At 46.3% G+C, this 23,978-nt stretch overlaps 12 protein-coding genes across 12 annotated transcripts; 6 read left to right on the plus strand and 6 right to left on the minus strand.

Annotated features, from left to right (window-relative positions):
• Window positions 1–373: 373 nt before the first annotated feature.
• BDV27DRAFT_172464 (sterol desaturase family protein) lies at window positions 374–1,654 on the minus strand (the record flags this gene model as incomplete). Its single annotated transcript, XM_032075878.1, has 2 exons — window positions 1,565–1,654; window positions 374–1,501 (listed from the first exon to the last, which is right to left on the minus strand). Exons 1-2 carry the CDS (start codon window positions 1,607–1,609, stop codon window positions 374–376), a joined length of 1,173 nt encoding a protein of 390 aa, XP_031927346.1. The 5' UTR covers window positions 1,610–1,654.
• A 2,262-nt stretch (window positions 1,655–3,916) lies between these two features.
• BDV27DRAFT_157996 (uncharacterized protein) lies at window positions 3,917–7,552 on the plus strand (the record flags this gene model as incomplete). The annotated part of the gene is made up of 1 exon (XM_032072609.1): window positions 3,917–7,552. One exon carries the CDS (start codon window positions 3,917–3,919, stop codon window positions 7,550–7,552), a length of 3,636 nt encoding a protein of 1,211 aa, XP_031927347.1.
• Window positions 7,553–7,779: 227 nt separating this feature from the next.
• On the minus strand, window positions 7,780–8,891 carry BDV27DRAFT_145426 (Endoribonuclease L-PSP/chorismate mutase-like protein; the record flags this gene model as incomplete). The annotated part of the gene is made up of 4 exons (XM_032070408.1): window positions 7,780–7,846; window positions 7,938–8,095; window positions 8,179–8,318; window positions 8,873–8,891. The coding sequence occupies 4 exons, from the start codon at window positions 8,889–8,891 to the stop codon at window positions 7,780–7,782; spliced, it is 384 nt and encodes a 127-aa protein (XP_031927348.1).
• A 296-nt stretch (window positions 8,892–9,187) lies between these two features.
• BDV27DRAFT_145427 (putative serine dehydratase domain-containing protein) lies at window positions 9,188–10,618 on the minus strand (the record flags this gene model as incomplete). The annotated part of the gene is made up of 2 exons (XM_032070409.1): window positions 9,188–10,396; window positions 10,448–10,618. The coding sequence occupies 2 exons, from the start codon at window positions 10,616–10,618 to the stop codon at window positions 9,188–9,190; spliced, it is 1,380 nt and encodes a 459-aa protein (XP_031927349.1).
• Window positions 10,619–11,116: 498 nt separating this feature from the next.
• Window positions 11,117–11,693, plus strand: BDV27DRAFT_157998 (Endoribonuclease L-PSP/chorismate mutase-like protein; the record flags this gene model as incomplete). The annotated part of the gene is made up of 4 exons (XM_032072610.1): window positions 11,117–11,275; window positions 11,343–11,405; window positions 11,465–11,554; window positions 11,610–11,693. 4 exons carry the CDS (start codon window positions 11,117–11,119, stop codon window positions 11,691–11,693), a joined length of 396 nt encoding a protein of 131 aa, XP_031927350.1.
• Window positions 11,694–12,685: 992 nt separating this feature from the next.
• On the plus strand, window positions 12,686–13,598 carry BDV27DRAFT_157999 (carbon-nitrogen hydrolase family protein; the record flags this gene model as incomplete). Its single annotated transcript, XM_032072611.1, has 2 exons — window positions 12,686–12,752; window positions 12,811–13,598. 2 exons carry the CDS (start codon window positions 12,686–12,688, stop codon window positions 13,596–13,598), a joined length of 855 nt encoding a protein of 284 aa, XP_031927351.1.
• A 964-nt stretch (window positions 13,599–14,562) lies between these two features.
• On the plus strand, window positions 14,563–15,743 carry BDV27DRAFT_172471 (N-acyl homoserine lactonase family protein). The gene is made up of 3 exons (XM_032075879.1): window positions 14,563–15,214; window positions 15,276–15,435; window positions 15,485–15,743. Exons 1-3 carry the CDS (start codon window positions 14,658–14,660, stop codon window positions 15,650–15,652), a joined length of 885 nt encoding a protein of 294 aa, XP_031927352.1. The 5' UTR covers window positions 14,563–14,657; the 3' UTR covers window positions 15,653–15,743.
• A 265-nt stretch (window positions 15,744–16,008) lies between these two features.
• Window positions 16,009–17,171, minus strand: BDV27DRAFT_145430 (NAD(P)H-dependent flavin oxidoreductase; the record flags this gene model as incomplete). The annotated part of the gene is made up of 4 exons (XM_032070410.1): window positions 16,009–16,155; window positions 16,208–16,894; window positions 16,995–17,077; window positions 17,129–17,171. The coding sequence occupies 4 exons, from the start codon at window positions 17,169–17,171 to the stop codon at window positions 16,009–16,011; spliced, it is 960 nt and encodes a 319-aa protein (XP_031927353.1).
• A 945-nt stretch (window positions 17,172–18,116) lies between these two features.
• Window positions 18,117–19,029, plus strand: BDV27DRAFT_145431 (ClpP/crotonase-like domain-containing protein; the record flags this gene model as incomplete). Its single annotated transcript, XM_032070411.1, has 3 exons — window positions 18,117–18,357; window positions 18,476–18,859; window positions 18,920–19,029. The coding sequence occupies 3 exons, from the start codon at window positions 18,117–18,119 to the stop codon at window positions 19,027–19,029; spliced, it is 735 nt and encodes a 244-aa protein (XP_031927354.1).
• A 40-nt stretch (window positions 19,030–19,069) lies between these two features.
• On the minus strand, window positions 19,070–19,930 carry BDV27DRAFT_128710 (uncharacterized protein). The gene is made up of 2 exons (XM_032067035.1): window positions 19,738–19,930; window positions 19,070–19,650 (listed from the first exon to the last, which is right to left on the minus strand). Exon 2 carries the CDS (start codon window positions 19,509–19,511, stop codon window positions 19,260–19,262), a length of 252 nt encoding a protein of 83 aa, XP_031927355.1. The 5' UTR covers window positions 19,512–19,650; window positions 19,738–19,930; the 3' UTR covers window positions 19,070–19,259.
• Window positions 19,931–21,112: 1,182 nt separating this feature from the next.
• BDV27DRAFT_172480 (heterokaryon incompatibility protein-domain-containing protein) lies at window positions 21,113–23,218 on the plus strand (the record flags this gene model as incomplete). Its single annotated transcript, XM_032075880.1, has 1 exon — window positions 21,113–23,218. One exon carries the CDS (start codon window positions 21,113–21,115, stop codon window positions 23,066–23,068), a length of 1,956 nt encoding a protein of 651 aa, XP_031927356.1. The 3' UTR covers window positions 23,069–23,218.
• On the minus strand, window positions 22,416–23,598 carry BDV27DRAFT_128712 (uncharacterized protein; the record flags this gene model as incomplete). Its single annotated transcript, XM_032067036.1, has 2 exons — window positions 22,416–23,316; window positions 23,373–23,598. Coding segments are annotated over 2 exons (395 nt in total), but the record flags the coding sequence as incomplete, so codon positions are not given.
• Window positions 23,599–23,978: the final 380 nt, after the last annotated feature.

Here is a 23,978-nt window from a genome sequence, read left to right on the forward strand (position 1 = left end):
TATCCCTTTCCAAGTCACGGTATAAATCCGCCTTTAACCCTAACGTTGCACCTACTACGGAGTGCAATGTCGGTGGATATGCCCGAGATTTGTAAACGCCGAAATCCGATGAGTGCTAGACACAGAAACGTAATCATCTCAGATCCGATTCAACCATCCATATCCTTATGTGATTGAGCACAGGGATGACTTTCAGGTATGGTCTTCTGAAAAGGGGCTGTGGTTACGCAAGGACATTACATGACAGGAAATATATTGATTCTAAATCACACGTCCTAGAGAGAACTCTTAACATATATCACTCAGAGATGGACAAGCCATGCTAAGATAACCGTTCTTTTTCCTTTCAACCAGGCGTGCCTTGTGAGTCAAATCAGTGTAACGGGATTTCCGCAGTGTTAACATAATCAATATTATCTCGGTGTCCCTCTATACGAGTCGTGCATGTGTTGAACAAGCGATCCCACACGCGGGTCTGCTTCCCATAATTATAACTGCTCTTCCAGCCCTTGCGATGGTGAAGATCATGGTCCTCGAGCAAGAGTTCCATATCGAACAGCCTTAAAAATGAGGTCCAGGGATTTACCGCGGTGGCGATCATCCGTAGACCACTGTGGCCCAGAATTTCCGTGAAGACGATATATTGCTGGCAGATCCACCACTCATAGAAGCCCATGGGGAATCCCATCAGCTTCATTGTGCCGTATGTGATCAGAGGTGTACCGACAAGATCGAAGAACTCCTGTACGAGGTCCGCATACGCCGTCAACAGAGGGTTAGGATGTTTTGTCAGGTGGTGTCTGCGGTGGAACTGCCACAACAGTTCTGTTTCGTGTGCAGAACGGTGGAATAAGTAATACCAGAAGTCCAGCACGACGGCGTACACGCCGGTTTCAAAGATGAGCCATCCCCATCGGATGGAGGATGGGGCTTCGTCTGCGCGATAGGATATAATTACCGTCGCCATTGGGCGAAGGAATATAACTGACAGGAGTGTCTGGACCGTCTTGCGTACTCCAACATCGGGCACACCATCGCGGGCATGCTTGTCGCCATCGAAAAATCCAATCTTATGCCCGACTCGGCGCAGGACATGTACTTCGTGAATAGCAATAAACTCCAGGGACAGGCTGTAAAAGATGAACACCAGCAGTGCCGAGGGTTGACCGACATAGTTAACATAGAGTTGATGAATGATGAGTGGGATGCTGGCGTGGATGAGGACCCAACGATGGAATTGTAGCTCTGGAGCGTAAGGAACCTTGTCTGTCTTCGGGTGAACCGGAACCTCCTTATCAAGATCGATATGGTGTATATTTAGGGTCTCAATAAGCCAATGGGCTGCGTTCCACTGTGTCCGATCCCACGAACGCCAGGTAGACTTCATGGAGTCCAACGGATTTCGTGTAATTGTAGCCATCTCGAGGCGGGATGTGTTGTAATGCAGCGGGCGAAGAATTTGGGCTTCAATATTTTTGTCCGTGAGGCCCCTCCATCTTTTCTATTACACTAGTCAGCAGCACGACATGTGAACCAAATAAAAGTGCAACCGAGGTGTGGATACTTTTCCCCAACATTTCCCCACGAGTTGTATCAGGTTCCCATCCATTACTGATTAGTCGTCCTGCCTTTAATCAATCGCACGTTTTTGCTGCCATTAGTAGGAGGGCAAGATCTGCAAGACCCACTCATTTTGGTATTTGGTCTGGCTTAGAGGATATTCATCCTAGCGATGATCATCTCCCAGAGACCCGTCAAAGTACTGGAATTTGAAGTCTTGGCCGAATGATAAGAATCAAAATATTGGCTAGACTCCACTTCCCTGTCTTGATTGGCCAGCGTGCGAAGCATACCGAATTCGGTATGCCTTGCGAATTGGTAAAGCCTCAAAACTCGTTCATCATTATCACCTGATATCTCATTTCCTTCATGTGAATCCATTATCTTTTATCTCACTGCTCGATAAAATATTTGCTTGTAGGTTCCTTTGGTAATATAACCTTATGAAAGAAATATTTAGGTGGCTTCGAATACGTCATCTCCCGACAGTACCTTCCCGAGCGCATCAAACAGAATAAAGGCAGAGCAGACAGGACTGGATCATTACTATGATGGTGAACATTGGGATGAGAAGGACTGATAGTTTGTTATGATGATACCAAGGACCAACAAATGCCCGGGCATATTTGCGAGTCTATTTGTATTGGTTTAGGTCAAAATATATATTCCTCGAACAAAGGGAAGAGTAGCATGACATATCATAAACTGAGAATACTATCCTTACCAGCGTATTGAGGTACTATGTGCCTTGGTTATCCTCAATATAGTTCTACTAGGTATCAGCCCTGAACCCGTATGAAGAATCAATCACCTAAGAATTGGGTGACCTGAATGAGCGCCAACTGTTATATGTCTTTCCATTTTGCTTTGTTCCGTTTGTTGCTTTCTGTGCCTCATATTATAGTTACTATTTCAATATTTTAAAACTTGCTTCTGCTTATCTAGTTGACAGCGCTGTGGTGTTCCTGCACTTTCTTTCTGGGTCTATTGCAACTACGTCACTAGCTGTAGGATGTCAGGTGCGAAACGAGTTCGCAGCAAATGCCATATCTGGCCTGTATATGGCCATTCGGCCACCGGTTATGGACACCAATAATGAATCCCAAGACACCCAAAGCGCAGCTTACCATATGTCACATGCTCAGCTAGATCGTATCCTTCAGGCTACCTCGCAGGACGTGAACACGCTAAAGAGACCTCACGAGACGGAGCCGACCAAAAGAGAATTTCTAGAGATCTTAAGTACGTTTGCAAGGATAAGAACTTTCAAGTACTTTTTATCTCAGGGCATAACTAAATACAAGTCTCAAGGATGGCCTCCTGTTGAAAATACATAAATTTCGACTAGTAAAGATTCGAAAGGTAACTTCGAAGCTAGGATAAGCATCGATTGACTGTCTTGAGAGCATATTAATTACTAAATAATGATGACACAAGTGTGACCCAAGCCTTTAAGAAGATTGTCGGCCCTTATACTCAACGAGGGTCGACCACAACTATGTGACTATGTTGGATAACATGTATGCCCTGTCTCTACTGAAACGAGCGAGGCTACTAGTAACTATGCTCGACATTCACAAATCTAAAGGGTGTAGTTTTCAGCTCATTTCTGTCCCTCCTCAAAAGGCCGTAAGGACACAGTCATGGTAGATTTGACGAGGCAGACTGAAGTATCTTAGATACGCCAATACGTTGCGAGTTGCCAGAAGGGGCACTCAAATAGAGGGAACCAGCGCACACGTGATTCCCAAACAGACAGTGAGTTGCACCTGGGGACGCTTTACTTATTCTAGTATAATATACTCCATATAATCAGCATTTATTGAGAAAAGCCTGTGTTACTGATAGGGTATAGAGTATATAGTCTCCAATTTTCGCGGATTATCGGGTAGTCCAGTACCTAACTCGGGATTAGGAATATATAAATATCTAATGCTGAGAACTGCTGGTAAACAGTCTATCAGATTTGTAGTATACTCGAAAACTTTAGTACTACAGAGTAAACTACTCCGTATTAGTGTAGAAGTTAATATAAGAGCTTCTCAGATTATATATTAGCTGTAATCGAGCTGTTGTGGTAGCCTACCCAAATTAGATCTAATCCATGTCACGGTTCTGCCACCGCCCACAATGCCATTGCTGAATACGGATACATACTTGTAGTCCGTGCTCGCGGCCTATATTGACTGGGTGGTCAATTTGGTCCCCCGTAGCGGGTCGCCCCGCTCACCCACTTTTTTGCTCGGCTAGTCTGGATAGCATCATCATCTACCTTTCCGTACCATTGTGACAACAGTGTATTAAAGGGCCTGACAAATGAAAGTCGCCATCGCTAATTGCGTTGGAATTTCATTCAATGGCATCCAGATCCCGGACACATAATGATTACACTGTTGGGTTGGTCTGCGCGCTAGCTAAAGAACAGACAGCCGCGATCGCTATGCTTGATGAGCGCCATGACGACCTTCCCAACCCGGTTCACGACTACAACGCATACACGCTTGGATCCATGGGCAACCACAATGTGGTAATTGCATGCCTGCCTAAAGGTGAGGTCGGTACAAACTCGGCAGCGACCGTGGCAACTCGGATGATATCTACATTCCCATCCATCCGGTTCGGTCTGATGGTTGGAATCGGTGGTGGTGTTCCCCCGAAAGTGAGGTTGGGCGATGTCGTGGTCAGCACCCCAGCTGGTGGCTTCCCTGGAGTGGTACAGTGGGACATGGGGAAGGCAGAACAAAGACATACGTTTAGACATACGGGTGCACTAAATAATCCACCGAGCGCATTGCTTACAGCGCTTACGAAGCTCGAGTCAAAACACGACATGGAGGGGTCTTCAATACCGCAGTATCTGGAGGATTTGTTGATCAAATGGCCAAAACTCGCGCCAAGATATTCAAAGTCGGAAAAGCTTGAGGATGTTTGTTTTGAAGCAGACTATGATCATGTCACAGCGATCACCACGCACTCTGACAATACTGTAGGTAGAAAGCGGAACCACGATGGCCAGATGATTAAGCAAGAGGGCACTGATTGCCGATTTTGTGACCGAAGTAGGACATTGAAGAGGCAGCCTCAGGACATGCTTGTCCACTACGGCCTGATTGCTTCTGGTAACCAGGTCATCAAAGATGCGGCTTTTCGTGACAGGATTAATGCCAGGCTCGGAGGCGACGTCCTCTGCTTTGAAATGGAGGCAGCTGGACTGATGAACAGCTTTCCATGTGCCGTTATTAGGGGGATCGCCGATTATTGCGACTCACATAAGAACAAAGATTGGCAAGAACATGCTGCTGCGGTTGCTGCCGCCTTTGCAAAGGAGCTTTTATCGGTTATTCCGCCAGCTCAAGTGACCGAAACACCTGCAGCAGCAGAGGTGATGAAAGCCATGTCGGACACAGTACATAAGATTGGAAAATATGCTGACACGATACGCCATAATGTCTATTTACTTCAGTCTACCCAAGAGGGTAAGTTGCCGCTATATGGCTCGTGGACTTTCATTGCTAAGGTTTGCTCAGACCAATACCGCAAAACCCTCCGTTGTTGGCTGAGTCCAATCGACTATGAGACAATTCAAAACGACACCTATCGCAACTACCAAGAGGGAACCGGGAAGTGGTTCCTGGATAATCCCAAATTTAAAATGTGGGTGGCCAGCTCGTCACAAACACTCTTCTGTCCGGGGATTCCAGGTGCCGGCAAAACGATGATGGCATCTATGGTAGTGAACCATCTACGTTCAAAGTTTCTACACAGCTCTAGTTCTCAGCACGACAAGATAGGCATAGCCTTTATATACTGCAGCTACGAGAGACAGAGTGAGCAGAAATCTGACGACCTGTTCTCATCCCTATTGTCACAGCTAGCACTGGAAGAAAATCCAATTCCGCCGTCCATTTCTAAACTCTATAATCGGCACCATCAAGGACGAGCACGACCCTCACTGCGTGAAATATCGGATGAGCTTTGTTCCACTATAGCCAAATACTCCACAGTGTTTATAGTGATTGATGCTCTTGATGAGTGTCGAGACAATACAACTCGTAAAAATCTCTTGTCTGAATTGTTCCAGCTACAACAGATAACGGATATTCGATTGATGTTGACTTCCAGACCTAACATCTTACCAGAACACCATAGCATATTAAATATTCATGCCGATGAGAAAGACATTCAACAATATCTCAGAAGCCAGATGAATCACCTTTCGAGAGTAGTGGAGGGCGATGAGACATTGCAACATGAGATTCAAGCACGAATCTTAGAATCAGCCAATGGCATGTTTCTGCTTGCTCAACTTTACATTACCTCCCTCGAAGATAAACATACAAAGAAGGCTATTTACCGTCAATTGGACAAAATGGTGACGGGGCACCAAGGTTTGGACCAGGCATATAACGGTGCCTTCCGAAGGATCCGCGGCGACCTGGCCAAAGAGTTGCTGTCCTGGGTTGTTTGCGCCAGGAAATTACTCACAGGAGATGAGTTACTGCATGCCCTCGCAGTTGAACCTGGTACACGTAGTTTGGACACCACCAATTTTTGTGACCTTCAGGAAATAGTCTCTAATTGTGCAGGCTTGGTGGTACTCGATCCAGTAAGTAAAAATGTTCGATTGGTGCATAATACTGCAAAAGATTACTTTCAGCAAAAGATTTCCGAGTATTTCCCAGACGCCCACAAGAACATCGCTGTGAGCTGTGTCACATACCTTAGTTACGACGCTTTCAAGTCCGGCCCGTGTCCAAATGACAAGGCATTCGAAGCGAGACTCCAACAGTACCCTCTGCTCGACTATGCCTCCCGATACTGGGCTGACCATTCTCGAGGCGTGGAAGAGAGTGTGGAAGATGTTGCTATAGGATTCCTCATGGAGGAAAAGCAGGTTTTCGCCGCCAGTCAATGCTTGTTCAATCCAGAATTTCGACATGGCTCTTATAGTAAGAAGATCGCGATGGAATTTACTGGGATGCATCTGGTGGCATATTTTGGTTTACATCATATCTTGATTCAGTTGTTGGACAAGCTTCCTGTAGATACATTAGACTGTTATGGTCGGACACCACTCTCGTACGCTGCAGAACGCGGTCATGCATTGGCCGTAGGCCGGCTTGTCGACAATGGCGCCAAAGTCAACTCCAGAGATAGAAATGGCGGTACGGCGCTGCATTATGCAGCCTGGAAAGGCCATGACGCTATAGTCGCCTTACTATTAAGGAATGGGGCAGACGTTAACATCAGGGATTCCGGCTGGGGCACGCCATTAACTCGGGCTATTGACGGAAAATCCGAAACTACCCTCAAAACTATCCTGAGGGGAAAACCGAGGATGGAGTTTGTATACTCGCCTTTCGCTCAATCTTCAGATGAAGATCTTCCTATACAGCTTCAGACTCTACTCCGGCCTTGGAGGCAAATACCATTATCCAAGGAACGATATAAGTTATCATATGAAGACTTGCCAGAATATTTTGAGGTTATAGGCCGCCCCAAATTGAATATAACACCTAACCCACGTGGACGGCACGGCTTCCCTTCATCAAAGGTAATAAGTCCATATCAAGTGGAAAGGCGGATATTCCTACCATCAGGGTTTGAAATCATAAAGCAAAACGAGCCTCTTCTGAATGACGGGTTGCAATTCCTTCGGCGAGATTATTACCTCGAGCAACCGTATAAGGATGGTGATTCAGACGTCATACAAAATCTAGGGCATTCGAGCACAGAGTGGCTGCTGGACGATCTATTTTTCACTCCGCTGTTGCGGGCAGTTTGGAAGAGGAACTATCCCGCTCTTAAGCTTCTCCTGGAGAATGGCTGCTGCCCGCACTTTGGGAATAGTCGAGGCCTTACACCTTTGCTGTTGGCAACTAAACTCAAGGATAATACCAGCAGTGTGATGTTGGAGAGGTCATGTTTTCGCTCTGGCTGGCTTTACGGTTCAGCGAATGATCTACAGAGTGTCTCATCGTTTAGAAAATAGTATAAGAGTTTATCTGGTCTAATTACTGACCCTGGTTCAGCAACCAGTCTATATAATAACACGGACGTTGAAGTTCACTTTTCATTCCATCTGATGAGAGGTTTATGCTCCCGAACCGTTGTGGCTTCCCAGCTTATTTCTGAGCAAAGGAAAATCTGCATTCCGGTGATTCACGCCAGCAGAGGGGATACATGATCTCTGGCTCGCTGCGTTTTAGCTTTCTCGAATTACAAGAGCGCAACACACTTCATTTCAACGTCGGTGTATTCCGGGATCGATTTGACTGCCACGGAACTCTTTGGTTGGAGGCCTTGTTCAGCTCTTGCCATGATGCGAAAAATATGTGGAAACGGGATTTGGGGTGGGACGGCTAGTGACTACTTACATTCTAACGGGCTTGATGTCACCAAACCATTCCAGGTAAACCTCGTTCATTTTCTCAAAGTCCTCCATATCTGACAGGAAAACATTTGCTTCCACCATTTCCTCGAGACTGGACCCGGCGGATTCCAGCACGGCCTCCAAGTTTCTAATGCATTGATACTGTGGACTGGTGTCAGCTTTAAATATCTTGGCAATAATGTTGAGTTGCGGAACAAAGTGAAAAGCATAATTGAATTACGTACAACACGGTCTTGGATGGTGCCCTTGACAATCTTTCCTGTAGAATCCTTGGGAAGCTGGCCCGAGCAGAAAACAAAGCCATTTGCAATGACTGCCTGGTTATAAAATGGCCGTGGGGGAGGGGCTTCTTTGGTGTTAATTACTTGGGGGCTCGCAGACATTTGGCAGGTGTATCCTCTAATATATTTGTTTCGAGAGAGTTGAATTGGATGAAGCTGTAAAAACTGGCCAGGAATGTTTAATGGAAGTTCGTTATTACCTTGTAAAACTCCTTGAAAGCTAGTTTTTCTAGTCTCTTGTCCTGGTTATGCTTCTAGGTGAGCAATTGGAGTAAGAAACCCGAGCGACTGCGCAAGTTCACTCCAACAATGTCTTTATTAGTGCTCCACGTAGACCTAACCTTTATTGAGATTTGTACAGAGAGAAAGGTTAGGATGGACTCCATGTAGCCTACACCAAATCGTGTCGACGGAAGCGAACTGAGTATTGTAACTCCAACAGTATCGCTTTGTGATCCAGGATTGCCGAGTAGGAGAAGTGGAGTCTATCATTAGCCTGTGGTATAAAGGTAAGAGTTATATGCAGTATTTCTGGAGTCAGGAACTACGCCTGCCTTCCTCGCTCCCGTGCACCCGATGTGGTATGTGGAGCGGGCATCCGCCCTTCGCTAGTAACCTAACGCTATCTAATCTATACAACGGGGTTTTGATGCCATCGTAAAGATTGTATCTAGTTGGGCGTTGGGTAGAAGTATCTCCAGGTATGCTACGAGTACTATTATCCATACATTCTCCTTTCCTCCGAAGAGTTACAGATTGTAGTGCGCAAACTGGGACAATGGCCAAAAGGGTAAGTGCAGGATACAAAGTTGATTCTATGTATGTATACTAAGGCTCGGGATCCTTCAGTGTCAGAATCAGTGCGACGGAATTTTGTGATAGGAAGTGGCTTTGGACTTTTTTTAATGGACCCAGCATTGATTCTATTCTGCCTTCGTCGTCAAAAGCATAACTACTGAGTCCTTGAGAGTAAAACTGCCTGAGTCATGTAGCTGCCTCTCGAGCTTACCCAGACGTCGACAATTGTAGCTGCCTCTGGATCCTGGTCAGAGTCAACCACGAAGTAAAAACAATAGAATGAGGCCGCCACGCAAGCATGGTTTGGGTAGACCTTCACTACCTGTCCCACAGAAAGGGGAACGCCGGATGAATCAGCCTCTTTGTCCTCCCACGAAAGGATGGAGTGCTCCTGGCTGATACGCTCCACAATCAGACGTGCGGATGAGACTGGAGACGATCGTCTCCAAGAGGATATCATCCCCCAACCAGGATAGCTTGGACATGGTTCCCTTCCGAGTGCCAGCGTTCCGGCCGCAAGCAGGGCCTCTGGGCGAGGCCTTTCTCCATCGTTGTAGACACTGCAGACTTCCGCAAGCACAGAGATAGCAATATCGTCCTCCGGGCCTCCCATCTGTATGTTGGCATTTGTTGACATTTGCTGCATATCGAGCAGCGGGTATACCCCAGCATGGATTTCCATCTTCACCCTTGCATCCAGATCAGTTGCAAATGGGTTTGCCAGCAGGTTCCTCAAAGTGTTCAGCTCGGGGCTGGAATAACCGTCTTGTAGGAGATTCTGTGTCGAGAGCGCCTGCGGTGTTGCGCCTACACTAATAACCAGGTGTTTTTCTGGGAAGAACTGAAGATGACGTTGCAGAGCTTCTTTACAGGCCTCGATCTCCTTGATTAGGTGCTCTATCGCGTCCTGTTGGGTGGTACCCGCATAGCTGAGACTGCTATGAGAATAAATACCGAGGAGCTTAGCATATCCATGTTTCTCGGCGTCCGCGAGCTTCTCAAGCAAGCCATTCTTATTGAGTGAAGTGGGTGGCAGCCCCGCCCGATGATAACTCGTGTCAACTTTGATAAAGACAAAGACCGGGAAGTTCGTAATAGCGCAAAACCTTGGAAGGTAAGCCACTTGATCTGGATGATCAATCATGACAGAAATACTTCCTTCGCCCACTTCACGGGCAAGTTTGGCCAACCGGATCACCTGCGAGGGTACTAGCGGAATGCCATAGAGCACATTGACATCACGCTGCTCTGTTTTGAGCTTCTTGAGCAGAGGGACCAGGGTCTCAATCTCCAGGATGGTTGACGCAATGAAATTTCCTTCGAGACTCTTATCGTCAACTTGCATTTCGGCAATCTCTGCGGTCTTGGTCAGTTAGAGACTGTTCAACCCTTACGGGAAAATTCACAGGCTTACCTTGTGAGACTTGACATGCGCTCGGAAGCCGACACCCAACTCCTTCACTGTGCGAATCATTGTTCTACAATGTCTTCTGATAATGCCTGCATCGAGTACAAGTGCTGGCTTCGGCACGTCCCCAATGTCTTTGCCCACATAGAATTCTCTCAACTCCTGCTGGGATGCCATTGTGATTTGGTCGGTAATAGAGGACAGTAAGAGACATTCTACTTGTTTCAGCAACATCAAGTGTTTTATGTTTGATATAGTTTGGAGTGGTTGTTCAGCCATGGATATCGTCTTTTCGGCTCGCTCCCGCGCACTCAAAATGGCTAGCTGGTGGGGCAGTAAACAGGTCTTGTGCGGCCAATCATATCCGGATCATATAGAGAACATATCTCCAAAACCCCAATTTAAACAAATAATATTTCCAAATTTCCTTGGAGACAGTGGTGGCGGCCTGTTGAGGCCTGCATTAGGCATCAATGATACCTTTTTGAGTGCGCGAGAGCGGGCCCGATGGGGCTACCCAGTGTGTCCTTGATAGTCAAGTAATGCCAAGGACCATAGGTAGCTCAGAACGAACTCGCGAATCGGCTCAGTATAAGAAGGCAAGTACATATATGACAATGTAGTATATTTTCGACCTCTAAGTGTCGACATACTCTACTTGAGCTGCACATCGCTATGCCTGGAAAAGTCGCCGTCCTCACCCCGAGTGCGCCTGCTCCGATGCCCGTCCTTTCACAGGGCGTCATCTGCAACGGGATGGTCTATGTGTTAGGAAGCCTAGCAATCGACCCCTCGACCGGTAGATCTGTGGAAGGTACTGTGGCGGATCGTACTGTAGGTTTTCGTGGTTATACATTGAACACAAGACAGTATAACTTGTTAACAGTAATATCCCATGAAGGACCAGATTTTCCGCAACATCTCCGCGATTCTGCAAGCCGCAGGAAGTAGCCTGGCGAATATTGTGGGTTATTATTTATTTACTGCCACATATATGACATGATATACTGAAATTTTACACAGGTCAAAGTCAATATCTTCCTCACCGATATGTCAAATTTTCAAACCATGAACGAGGCCTACGCTAAAAATATCCCCGAGGGTGCCAAGCCGGTGAGTGCTCAGCCTTCTATACAATCTTAAACCTAGATTAAGAGGCTTGAACCAGGTACGCACATGTGTTGCGGTGAGGGAGCTGCCTTTCGGCTCTAATGTTGAGATTGAATGTACGGCGGCCTTGGAAGACGCTTAGAATGATGTAGTAGCATCTTGTTTAGCAGGATCCAAGTAACGGTCATATTATTGTTGAGTATTCATTTGAAGAATTTTCTTCAGTCAGAAACGAAGATAGTGGTACATATATGGATCACGCACCTAACTACTTCGTATGTATTTGGTAACGGACACTCATACTGAGGGAAGGTCGTCGAAACCAGTTTATGCCATAAGAGAGTTATACGTCTTGTCTAATATGGACAATACAAATTAACTCATATGGCCTAAATAATACGTTTTCTATCATTCTCAGGCGAAACAACTCAAGTTTTTTCTCTAATTAGTTAATTTAGTATCAACAACTTGACGACCTTATCAACCAGATGATTCCGACTTTCCCTTGCTTCCCTCTCATCTATTCCTGTACAAATTACAGATTGCTTCCACCATAGTGTTCCCGCCTGAAAGAATGACACCAACATCCCAGCCCTTCTCTCCGCCCTCTTTCTCGGCAATTGTCCGGAATCCCTCATCGAAAAGCACAACTGCCAGGGGCACGGCAACGCTCGGGTCAATCACAAACTTCATTCTTTCCAGGACTAGCTTCATGGCCTCCTTGATCTGATATTCTGCCACGGAAAAGACCCCCCTAACCTTTTTCTGATCGGAGATCACAGTCCAATTAATCTGTCCGTGCATATATATTGTATCTAGTTCCGACTTGGTGTCGGTTGAACATAACCTGGTCGATCATGCCAACTTGTTGCTCGTTCCTGCGCACCCCATAAGGAAAGTGGAGACAGTTGTGTTGCTGGTTTGGGGTACTTTAAAAGTTGGAGTAGCATATCAGGACTCCAATAGGATGCCATCTAAGACGTTGGAGTAATTCTTCAAACCGCCCGAAAGCCTGGAGCGAGTGATATGTGAGCGAAGGATTCCAAAACGGGCTTATATCAAGACGTTTCCTTGCGCTCTATAAATTTAAATTCATCAATGTCTCCTCTTTGTCCCAAAGAACTAGCCGCCGTCATGTCGTACCTTGATGATGGACTTCTCCGGAAGCCACTCAAGGTGGCCTGTATTCAAATAGCAAGTGGTAGGAAGAACTGCCTCTGAATGTGTAGCGACAATGTACTCAACTCGCTAATACTCAGGTCCCGACAAGACCCAGAACCTAGGCAAAGCGAGAGAGAAAATCTTGCAGGCCGCGTCCGAAGGCGCACGTCTCATTATCCTTCCGGAATACTTCAACTCACCATATTCCACCGCGAAGTTTCGCGAATATGCCGAGCCATTATCGGCATCCCTCGACTCCGTAAAGTCCCCCAGTTTTGTCGTCTTGGCACAGATGGCGCAGGATGCCGGTGCATTCGTCGTTGGGGGAAGCGTTCCGGAGTGCGACGTGTCCAGTCACATATATAATACGTGTGTAGTATACTCCCCTCTAGGAGAACTGCTTGCATTCCATCGCAAAATGCATCTATTCGATATCAACCTACCTGGCGGCATGTCGTTCCACGAATCAGATACTCTGTCCGCTGGGAAACAGATTACGATCGTGAACCTGGAGGGATATGGAAAGATAGGGCTCGGGATTTGCTATGATATGCGGTTTGTCGAGCCAAGTACTATTGCAGCTAGACGGGGCGCATTCGACCTAGTTTACCCATCAGCATTCAACACCACTACTGGACCTCTCCATTGGGAGCTCTTGGGTCGGGCGCGTGCGGTGGATAACCAGGTGTACAGCATTATGTGTTCGCAGTCAAGAGACTCACATTCATCAGACCCTGCCTGGGGTTATAGCATGGTTACTGATTCAATGGGCCGAGTTATTGCTGGGACCAAAGAAAGTGAGGACATTGTTTATGCGCTTTTGGACCCGGAAACAATCAAGCAAAAGTCGGATAGCGATTCCGATCACCCATCAGAGAAAGCATGACGTGTATCCGGATATCGCGAAACTTGCTCAAACCGATAAATAGTAAATGTATTGTGGTCTCGTATTTCACGCCCATGTGGACGGTTTGAGGCGTGACCGGGCCAGAGGAGATCGAAGAAAAACGAAATTGTGGATCTGCAGACCCCAATTTGGGGTAAAAAGCCCCGCCGAAGCCGTTGCGATTCCCCAAATTAGTTAGATTACCCATGAGCCCGTTATAGTTCAACAATGTACAATCCCGGCTCAATCAAGAATATATTTAGCTAGGGACACTGTCCACTTTTTCCCATATCATGTAATCAAGCCTGTCGAACCCTAGAATGGGTATGGATAGGTAAGAGAATGGACCCTTAAAGAGTTAACCTGCCAAGAATCTGCCCGTCCATGGAGCATCCTGGCCCGGGCCGCTGATATCACTTTAGCTAGCTGGCAGCCAATGACAAGGTCTGGTGACATGAAGGCTTGGAACGGATGCTTAGATTGCTGCCCACGGCGTTGTTGGGCCTATCACCAAAAGGCTCCTCCACCAGGGACCCTCCACTAAGAACTTCTTAGCCAATGAATGTCCAGTTTGGCTGCATAATACGTGTATCGAGGTAACCTGTCACTTCTTAGGGGCTGTTCCAGACCCAAAAAAAAAAAAGTGGAAGCTTGGACCTTGTACCCAATGAAAAGGAAATAGTTATACAGTGAGGGGCTTTGAAAGGTACAAGTTGTTTGACCTAGCCACGTGCTTCTTCCCGGGCACGACCAATCGGACCAGCGGAATTACTGACAAGGGTTATACTATATACATTCCCAAATACAGGGCTGGAAGCTATGACTCGTGTGTATCGTATGCGTTACTCCACATACTTCCCCGCAGTTTGGGCCTCAGTCTTGGTCTTACACATCACACATCCCTGCGGGGTTGTCTCATTTTGCTGTAGACGTAGCAATAGCATAGCTTCCATATAACATCCTCCCCTGCTTGAGTGCTGCACACAAATTTCCTTCTTCCCCAATGAAACATCCCGGTTATAGCAATAATAAGCATTGTTGCCAAGCACTAACGACAAAATGTCCAGAATCCAGGCCCAGTTAGACCAAGGCGCCGTCCCCAATGCCATTTCCAACGTCTGTCCACCAGGCACGAAATTCCACGTCCTCGAAGTAGGTTGGCTCGAATGCGACAAAGGCTTCGTAATCAGGGGTGGCAACACTAGCATGAAGTCCACAGAAAACGGATCTTTCGTCAACGAGCGCTGCGAAATGCCCATGTACTGCATTTTAATCGATCACCCACACGAGGGTCTCATCCTCTGGGAAACCGGCAGCGGAAAAGATTATCCCACGGTGTGGGGTCCCGCTATCGCTGATATCTTTGCGCGGGTGAAGTATGAGCCTAGACATGAGCTTCGGGCCGCTGTTGAGGCAACGGGCCATAAGCTTGATGACATCAAGAAGATTATTATTGGGCATCTGCATCTGGACCATGCGGGTGGACTTGATGAGTTTTTGCATCGCACGGATGTGGAGGTCTGGGTGCATGAGAAGGAATTGACGAATGCCTTTTGGTCTGTTGCTACGGGGGCGGATGTTGGGGTTTATTTGGAACATTATCTTAAGTTGTCTTTGTATGCTTTTTGTTTCCCTTTTTGGTTGGTATGCTACGGAGCAAGGCTGATTGGGACATAGGAACTGGAAAACGTTCAATGATCAGACACTGGACTTTTGTCAGGGTATCACGCTGCATCACCTGCCTGGACATACGGATGGTCTTATAGGCATGCAGATTAACATGCTCAACACGGGAACGTTCTTTTTCATTAGTGATCATTGCCATGTGATTGAGAATGTGAGTTGCACTTCTTTCTTACACTCACAATTTATTGACTTCACAATAGTGGCGGGATGGGATCCCCCAGGGCTGGTTGGCTCGAGACCACCCATCGTGGTTCAGGAGTACACAGCGTCTCAAGCATCTTGAAAGGATTACTAAGGGACAGGTTATCCCTGGGCATGATAAACAAACTTTCCTAGCGCTTCAGAGCCAAGCTGATGTTTTCACCTGAAGTCTCTTTTTCATTCACCATGGTCGCAAAATTATAGACAAGTAGTATATGGTGGCCATGTCCTTGATATCCCGGGGCTTTGAGATCTAGGTAATTCCCCTATCGCTGTGCCAGTACATCTCGACAACTGCCGTAATGCAACTAACATTAAGCTAGGATTTGGAGATACAACGCTACCATCTCGGTATCGTGTCAAGTTGGGGTTGTCCACGGAGTAGCAGGCACTTTTATGTGTTATTCAAAATTAAAGTATCATACATTGGCTGTGTTAACTAAAGGTACCATGCTTTAGTTGCAGCAAACGGGCTTGTAATTTCAATAATACCTAAGAGGTTTTTAGGCACGAAATAGAAACTTTAAAGTCTGCTTTGATTTCCTTCATCTTTCCACAACGACCCTGTCCTCTTCATCGAATGCAGAGCCTCTTGCTCGATTCGCCCCAAGAGATCAGCGCAAGTAGGTATGTCATGAATCAGCCCAATAACCTGACCAGCAGTCCATACCTATGCAACAGTTAGCTCGATTATACCGTAGCTAGGGTAATCAAAGACTTACGCCGGAATCCACATCCCCATCTAAGAACACTTGTTGTCCCCGCTTGCCATTTACAAAGGGCGCAATCTCCTCAAATTTCCCAGTCGTACTCTCTGTTTCCACTTTCAGAGCCTCCTTTGCCACTTTGTTGCCATATAACCGTGTCGTGTTTTTCCATCGCCTCATCACCAATGCTGTATCCGTTTCCTGGGCTGCCACGATCGTCTCTTTCACCTTTATATGAATAGGTGCCTCCACTGTACACATAAACCGTGTCCCCATATTGATACCCTCCGCTCCCAACGCCAACGCAGCAGCTAGACCATGTCCGTCTGCGAAGCCTCCGGAAGCAATAAACGGGACACTCAAAGCCTGTCTCGCCCGGCTTAAGAGGATCAAATTGGTGAGGTCATCCTCTCCGACGTGGCCACCGCATTCAAACCCATCAATAGATAAAATATCTGCACCCAGCTTTACGGCAGATTTAGCATGGCGTATGGTCGTGCATTTGTGTATCACGATGATATTAGCCTCCTTGAGTGGTTTAATAACAGACCCGGGGTTATTTCCTGCCGTCTCGACGACTTTGACCCCTTCGTCAATGATGGCCTGGACGTAGGCACCGTAGTCTGGTGGCATGAGTGATGGCAGGAGAGTGATGTTCACACCGAATGGTTTGTTCGTCATTGACCGACATTTACGGATTTCCTTGCGGAGATCATCCGGCGTAGGTTGAGTCAGAGCAGTAACATGTAAGAGCTATGTTAGCTTGGGCATACCGGTACTCGCAGTTAAAGGTTTTACTAACTAGGCCGAGCCCTCCTGCGTTACTCACAGCAGCCGCGAGTTCGGCGTACCCTACCCAGTGCATACCTCCTTGCACCACGGGGACTAGGGAGGTTAGCTTCTGGTCGTACAGGACAATGGCCTTGAATGACTTACTTTTAATCCCCAGTGTTCTGGTGAGAGCCGTATTGAAAGGCATTGTTCCTCGTTTTCTATCTGTGTGGAGTATAAAATGTATTGTGCTTTTTCTTTGGAGATAACAGTCTTAGATCATATATCCCAGGTAAGCAATGTAGAGAGTGTGTTAATCAACCATATGAACTGCCTTCCAGCTTAACAAAAGAAGATCGGGAGACCTTTCTTCTACCGTATTTATATCACACCATGATAACCGGGAAGTGGCCCGGTCTGTATCATATGAGATGGCATAGCTTGATCTGGGAAACCTGGCACCAATTCTGGGGAGAAAGGACGGAACAGCCTCGGCGATAAAAATACAATTTTAGTACGACCTGCCAATTGTTCTGGGTTGAATACTTTTGATGAGTCAACAACGGCCAGATTAACCCGGGCAGCATCTGCGTAGCAGCCGAGGTCCAGGATGGGACCACAGTATTTGATGACAAAATAAGAATAGGATATCCGACGTTGTCCTTAGCTGCCCCTTACAGTATTATAGTGGAGTGGGGATTTGTGGGGGAATCCCGCGGCGGATCAACTCCTCCGATCACTGAGATCTGAGTCGGCAATCGTGAAGGTCTTCGGAGCAATCCCCACCACTCGTGCTAATTGATTATCTGGTGATATCAATCAAGAAGCTATCAGTCGTTGTATACACTGAGCCGAGGAAAGGCGTCCTGATTTGCCTGCTTGGCTAAATCAGAAAACATTAATAAGTAACGAAAGAACTCATTACACTGTCTTCTGTAAAGACCTCGCCCTCGAAGAGACCAATTTATCAGTGCCAGTGTCAGCATGTCGGACAAGGACTATAAATATTTCAAGGTTACTGTGCCAGAGCCATGGGTCGCACACGTCGAAATCAATCGGCCAGGCCATGTCAACGCCTTCTTGGAAGAGTAAGCCGAAGATATGAATCAAATCGAAAGAAAACAAGCTCAAATGCCTTAGTGCGTGGCGCGAAATGCGAACCGTCTTTGATAATCTCTCCACGGATCCATCTATTCGTGCGGTAGTTTTCTCCGGATCTGGCGAGAAGGGCTTCTCCGTTGGCATCGATCTGAAATGGGTGTCGAACAAGGATTCACCATTTATGGTCACGTCAGGGGAGAATGTCGATCCAGGCCGACGTGCAGTCACCACACTTCGAAGATTTGGCGTGGAATTCCAAGAGTGTATTTCCAGTATTGAGAAGTGCGAGAAGCGTAAGATTCGCCTTGTCCGTTCAACTTATCCAGTTCAATTCCGTCCCAACAAGACAGATTTGAAGGGTCGATCTCGAAAACGATATTCTAGTCTCTAAGCGCTGACAACAATGCTTAGCTGTTATCTGTGCTATGCATGGCTACGCCTTAGGGATGGCAATGGACGTCTGCTCGGCGGCGGACATGCGGATCTGTTCTAAAGACACGGTTTTCTGTGTCAAGGAAGTTGATATCGGTATTGCCTCTGACATTGGGATTCTAGCACGACTACCAAAGGTTGTCGGGTCATACACATGGGTAAAGGATGTAGCCATGTCCGGTAGGAATTTCAATGCGGATGAGGCGCTCAGAGTTGGGTTCGTGAGCACTGTCCTGCCAACAAAGAATGAAGTCATGGAGGAAGCATTCAGAGTTGCAAGGAATCTGAGTGGAAAAAGTCCAGTTGCGGTACAGACAATCAAGCACTTCTTGGATTATAGCCGAGATCGCACCGTTGCTGAAGGTAATCCCCAAATCTACTTTCAACTTGTCGAATGGGACATAGTGCTAATTCTCAATTCAGGGCTCCAATACCAACTAGCTTATAACGTTGCAGCGGTTCAAACTAAAGATGTTCCCGTTGCTATTTCATCCATGTTGTCGAAAGAGAAGCCTGTCTTTGGAAAGCTCTAGTGTAACAGAAATTGCAGTGTTCGTTTGATAATTAGAGATTGATGATTTCTCGCGAAGTTGAATTATTTTGACATTTAGTCCAACATATGCACTCGTGCTTTTAAGTCATAAAACGTAATGAGAGTTCCCCACAGATTGCTGTTTTCAAGTAATCGTCCTACCAAGAATCAACCGTAACGAGCCCTCTTCACGGAGTGAAAGAAAGACTCGAGGGCAACCACGTAACACCGTCAATCCGACATACGCCTCAATTTATCGCGCGCATATTGTGCCATCAAAGGTCCCTCGAGGGGATGAACAGGGTTACTTTCCAACACAAAGGGCTTGAGAATCTCCTCCGCTTTGGGCTCTTTCGGCTGTTGCAAACTGGCAGGCATTCTACCCCAGCAGTAAGGTTCTTGCTGTTCAGCGGTCTGGCTTTCAGGGGCTGGGGATTCACGACCGGCCAGCTGAGCGCAGAGTAAATTTTTCTTTGCTTCCATCTTTGATTGATTGAAGTGATTTCTCGATCCTTTAATGGTTGACCAGAGAGAATGATGGCAAAGGGATTATATGCTCCTGTGGATATTGTTCCCGGATATTGGGTCTCCTCGTACGTAGGTGGTTCTTTGTGGCTCTGAACTGATAGAAATAAGTGAATATTAGTATGCTTAAATCGGACATTCATTCCATTGCCACGGAAATAAAATGCAGGGAGAAAGGACTTACATTTTAAGGGTACATAGAGCAGTATTTTGCGGGTTTAGAAAGATGAAGGAGCTATGACTTAATGGTTCACCCCGCACCTGATATATGCATTATCCAGGGTGGGCATGTTCAACTAGTGACCTATCAACAATTCATTGTGTTTAAATAATCATGACGCTTACATCGTATTAGTAATAATAGCAGATGCCTATGCTGAATGCGTAGGATTGGATATCAGTTGTCATCTTTGCGGTCGGAACCATGGTTCTCGCCGATCATCTATATGTCAAAACCAAAGTCAGCTGACGAGATTCAGAAATAGATCCATAGCCACTCCTGGAGCTTTGAGAGTCGTGGCAAAGGTTGAATCAATAGAGAATCATTCACGTGAGCCTCATTTCATATGATATATCGATTTTAGAAAATCGAGTTTCCTGTCAACGAATATGGTCATTGACATGTTACAATGTCATCTCTGCCTTGCATAGTCGCATACGTTTATTATATTAATACCGATGTGCTGCTTAATTCAAACACTAGATCTAACCTGGTCTGCAATTGTACTGACACATTACAAGGTGTGAATTAACTATCAGACGGTTGTATTATCAAGATATGCTACTTACTATACGTGGAAGTATTGAAAGGGAAAACACCTCCTCTTTCCTTTGTCTACGTAGTTTAGCAAGGCATTTATCTTCGTCTTGGTTATTGTATGAGTCAAACGATTATTACTCTTCATCTGGCACGTCACAAACGTCAACTCTTTGGCGAAGTTCCTTAACAGGGCTTATGTGTGTGCTTCTTTACAGCTCTTATTAGTTCTCGCACTATAGTGAGAACAACTTATGGCTCGTCTCACTTGTTACCCAAAAGGAGTTGATGTCCAAAATGCCGCCCACCAAGGTTACAGGTTGTAAATACTCGAAATTTGTCAGTTTTGAGTTAACTAAACTTGGAAACGTATTTATTCCTTCGGAAATGGGAGGAGGCTTTATTTCGTCTAGTCATTCTCCAAGTTCGTTTCCTTCGCGTCGCAACTGTGCAGCCGATAGGGCTCAAACCCGGGTTAATGTCTTAGGCACCCAAGTGGCTGCCAGACGCACTGACGGACACACTGTAGCGCGTATCCGTGCGGTTCCTCCCACAAGCGTTGGTAGGTACGAAATATCTATTGGACGGTAACTTGAGCATTATGCATTAGTCCGTGATGAATTGGTGTAGATGCAGATTTATCATCCTTCGAGTCGGCGACTCTAAGCCTCCCTGAGAATCAGCCTTGGCATGACCCGTGGCCTTCAGCCTCGCCTCTTAAATAAGATAAATAATCGATCCCATGAAAACAGCAGTCTCTCCGAAGCCCCGCAAAATACAACTACTTATTTGGGAAAGAAAAATGCAAGCAGACACCTTCAATACTCTCTCAAACATCCGACGTCAAACCGACTCATCTATTGTATCCACATTGCTTGACCTTCAAGAGGACGCCCGATTCGATAACCGGACTTATGAATGGATCAGAAAGTTGGAGGTCATTTACCTCAAGGCTTCTACTGGAGGCTCTAAGAGGCGCTGGGATAATGAAATAATAACTGGCCAGGATGCAAAGAAATTGCTCTGCAGAAGGCGTATCAATGCATACGATCCAAACAAGAAATATATCGCTGTATCTTATACCTGGGAATCTCCTTTGAACCAGGATAGCTCTCAGGAAGCGTATATAGTACAATCCAGGGACCGAGCTAATGCGCATTCAAGCAAAGTAAGAGATCAGGTGCTTGATAGGGTCATCGCATATGCAAAGTACTGCGAAAGCAGGGAGGGCCCTGTCCAGGGTTTCTGGCTTGATCAGGAATGCATTGACCAAGAGAACGAAGCCGAAAAGCAGCGTGCTATACAATCCATTGAACATGTGTATAGTCATAGTGCCTTCCCAGTGGCATTGCTTTCGGTCCAGATCAAATCACAGGATCAATTGAAAAGATTGATATCCGTCCTTAAGACGGAGAATCCACCAGGAAATCATGAAAGGGGCTGGGTCCGCGGCATTCTCAAGCTTCTCCATGATATCACATCTGATCTCTGGTGGAGAAGGGGTTGGACATTTCAGGAAGACTATTGCGCGTCAACAAAAATGTGCCTTTTGATCCCTCACTCTTCATCTTTAAAGGAGCTCAAAGAGAAGAACCACCGCATCCTTGGCAAGCTGGAGGGCGAACTTTGCATCAAATCCACGGACTTTCGCTCTCGGGTTACTAAATTCTGCATGTATTATCGAAGGGAACCAGAATTCGAGGCCATGTGTGTGGATATTCTAGACCGAGCTTCAAAATACGATGTTCAGCTATTAGAGTTCGATCTCGAGGGAATGCCAACGATAAGGCAGTCCATGTCTCCAATAATATTCTCTAATGTTGGGAAGCGAGGGATCACAGTGGAGTCGGATCGTCTGGCAGTGATTGCCAACTGCTTAGACTACAGTTTCCGACTCGATACCCGACGAATCGAGCGAAAAAGATGCAGTTTGAGCATTGCCATGCTGGCTTTGTTCTTACTAAATGGAGAAATTCTTGTGAACGGCCCGAGCTATTCTGAAACCGCTCTTGGAAGCAACATATTCGAGTATCTGGAGAAACAGTCACTTCGCACATTTCAGACACCTGATATTGATCAAAAACTTAGATTCATCAAACGTTGTCGTTTCGCGAAGGTGAAGTTGTCGGAAGAAGGAATTCTAACGTCGGGTCACCTCTGGCGGTTGGGTAAAATCGTGGAGGATGCCAGAGGAACGGAACCACCAGTCCAAGGACGCAATTACAAATTGAACAGCTACCAAAGAAAGCGTTTGGGCCAGCTCGCTAGTCATTTGGGCTCAGGGGGGTGTGGAAGTCGGTATGAATGTATTGCACAGGCTATCGATACATATCTGGACGAAGACAAAAGGTGGGAGGGTGAGGGCATCACATTTTCCAAATTCTACAAGGATCTCATGGCCGAAGAGATTGTCAAGGCAATGGATGATCGATATTCTTGTCGGCTTCGGCTTGGCTCATTAATTCCTCGGGATGAGTGCAGAGGTAATAATCCGTACAGCGGAGTTTTTATCAGAGAGGCAGGCCATCGGTGGACAGAAAAAGAAACGTATGTTTTTACCGCAGTTTGGTCGGATGACAAGACTATAGACGATATCGAGAAGCATCTCTCTTTAGAGGTTGAGTTACTTGGCTCATCCAACAGATCGGACCCCAAACGGTTAGTTATCAAACGGTGGATTAATGGGTTGTTCTTTTTTGATAGCTCCAGTCCGGTTACCGACGTGGTGTTTCCTTGGCCAAATTCTTTCCTGGTTTAAAAATGGAAAGTCGTTTCGTTGGTATTTGTGCCTTTATATCTGAGTCGGAAAAGATTCGTATACACATCAATAGCAACGATTAAAGAGTCACACCAATAAACTCCCCCAGCTTCTTCTTATCCAGAATCTCTCCTTCGACCAGCTTCCCTGTCTCGACCGTCTCACCGTTGACGCGTTCGTATCGCACTAATGCCGGGATACAAGGGACCTTCCAGTTTGTGCGATAGACATTCTGTAGATCCTTCCATCTACGACAAAGTCAGTATTCTGGATAGCCAATCTAAATACCTAGAAATAAATTTACTCTGGCTTCTGTCCAACCTCAACCACTCTTAGTGCCGGTGCGTTCGACCCGGAGAACGTGGCCTCAAGAACTGGCCAGGCGGCACGAACATCCGGGCACCAGGATTGACCGGTTAAAGGGTCATCGGAAGTCACGAACACAATGAACGCTTTTGCATCGTTGCCCTCGGGCAATTCGAGGTGCTTTGGCGATGTGGGGAGGGTGAAGTCTGTGATGAGGGGCATTTTGGCGGCTTGGGAATGAATAAGGGGAAATAATTCCTGAGAAAAATAGAGAAAACTCCATTTTGGCCTCGATTCTGCCGGCACAATCATTGAAGTGGGGTACAGCGGTGGAATTTGTCCTTCTTCTTATTGGTGTTGCGGCTGCCTTGGTTCCTGAACATAACTAGGCGGAAAGACTGTCATCTTATTATGATCTTGTCTGTCTGCTCTTTTTCTCTGCAGATTAATTTAACTTAATTAATTCAGGACTACTTGTTCCGAATTTCTTTGGAATATTTTGTACACTTGCGGGATCAGTGATGAGCAGTTCAGTACTAACGCGTATAGTTGGGCTAAATGATCTCATATGTCCTTTATCGGTACAGCTATATAAATATTCAAC

Source organism: Aspergillus caelatus, assembly GCF_009193585.1.
Source record: "Aspergillus caelatus strain CBS 763.97 unplaced genomic scaffold BDV27scaffold_93, whole genome shotgun sequence".
NCBI classification, from domain to species: domain Eukaryota; kingdom Fungi; phylum Ascomycota; class Eurotiomycetes; order Eurotiales; family Aspergillaceae; genus Aspergillus; species Aspergillus caelatus.

Bases quoted from the DNA above. Each gene is read 5' to 3' on its own strand.
- BDV27DRAFT_172471 (XM_032075879.1), top strand. From the start codon at position 14,658: ATGTCCAGAATCCAGGCCCAGTTAGACCAAGGCGCCGTCCCCAATGCC. The intron at 15,215-15,275 runs GTATGCTTTTTG...ATTGGGACATAG, and splicing joins CATTATCTTAAGTTGTCTTT to GAACTGGAAAACGTTCAATG. The intron at 15,436-15,484 runs GTGAGTTGCACT...ACTTCACAATAG, and splicing joins ATTGCCATGTGATTGAGAAT to TGGCGGGATGGGATCCCCCA.
- BDV27DRAFT_128710 (XM_032067035.1), bottom strand. From the start codon at position 19,511: ATGGAAGCAAAGAAAAATTTACTCTGCGCTCAGCTGGCCGGTCGTGAA.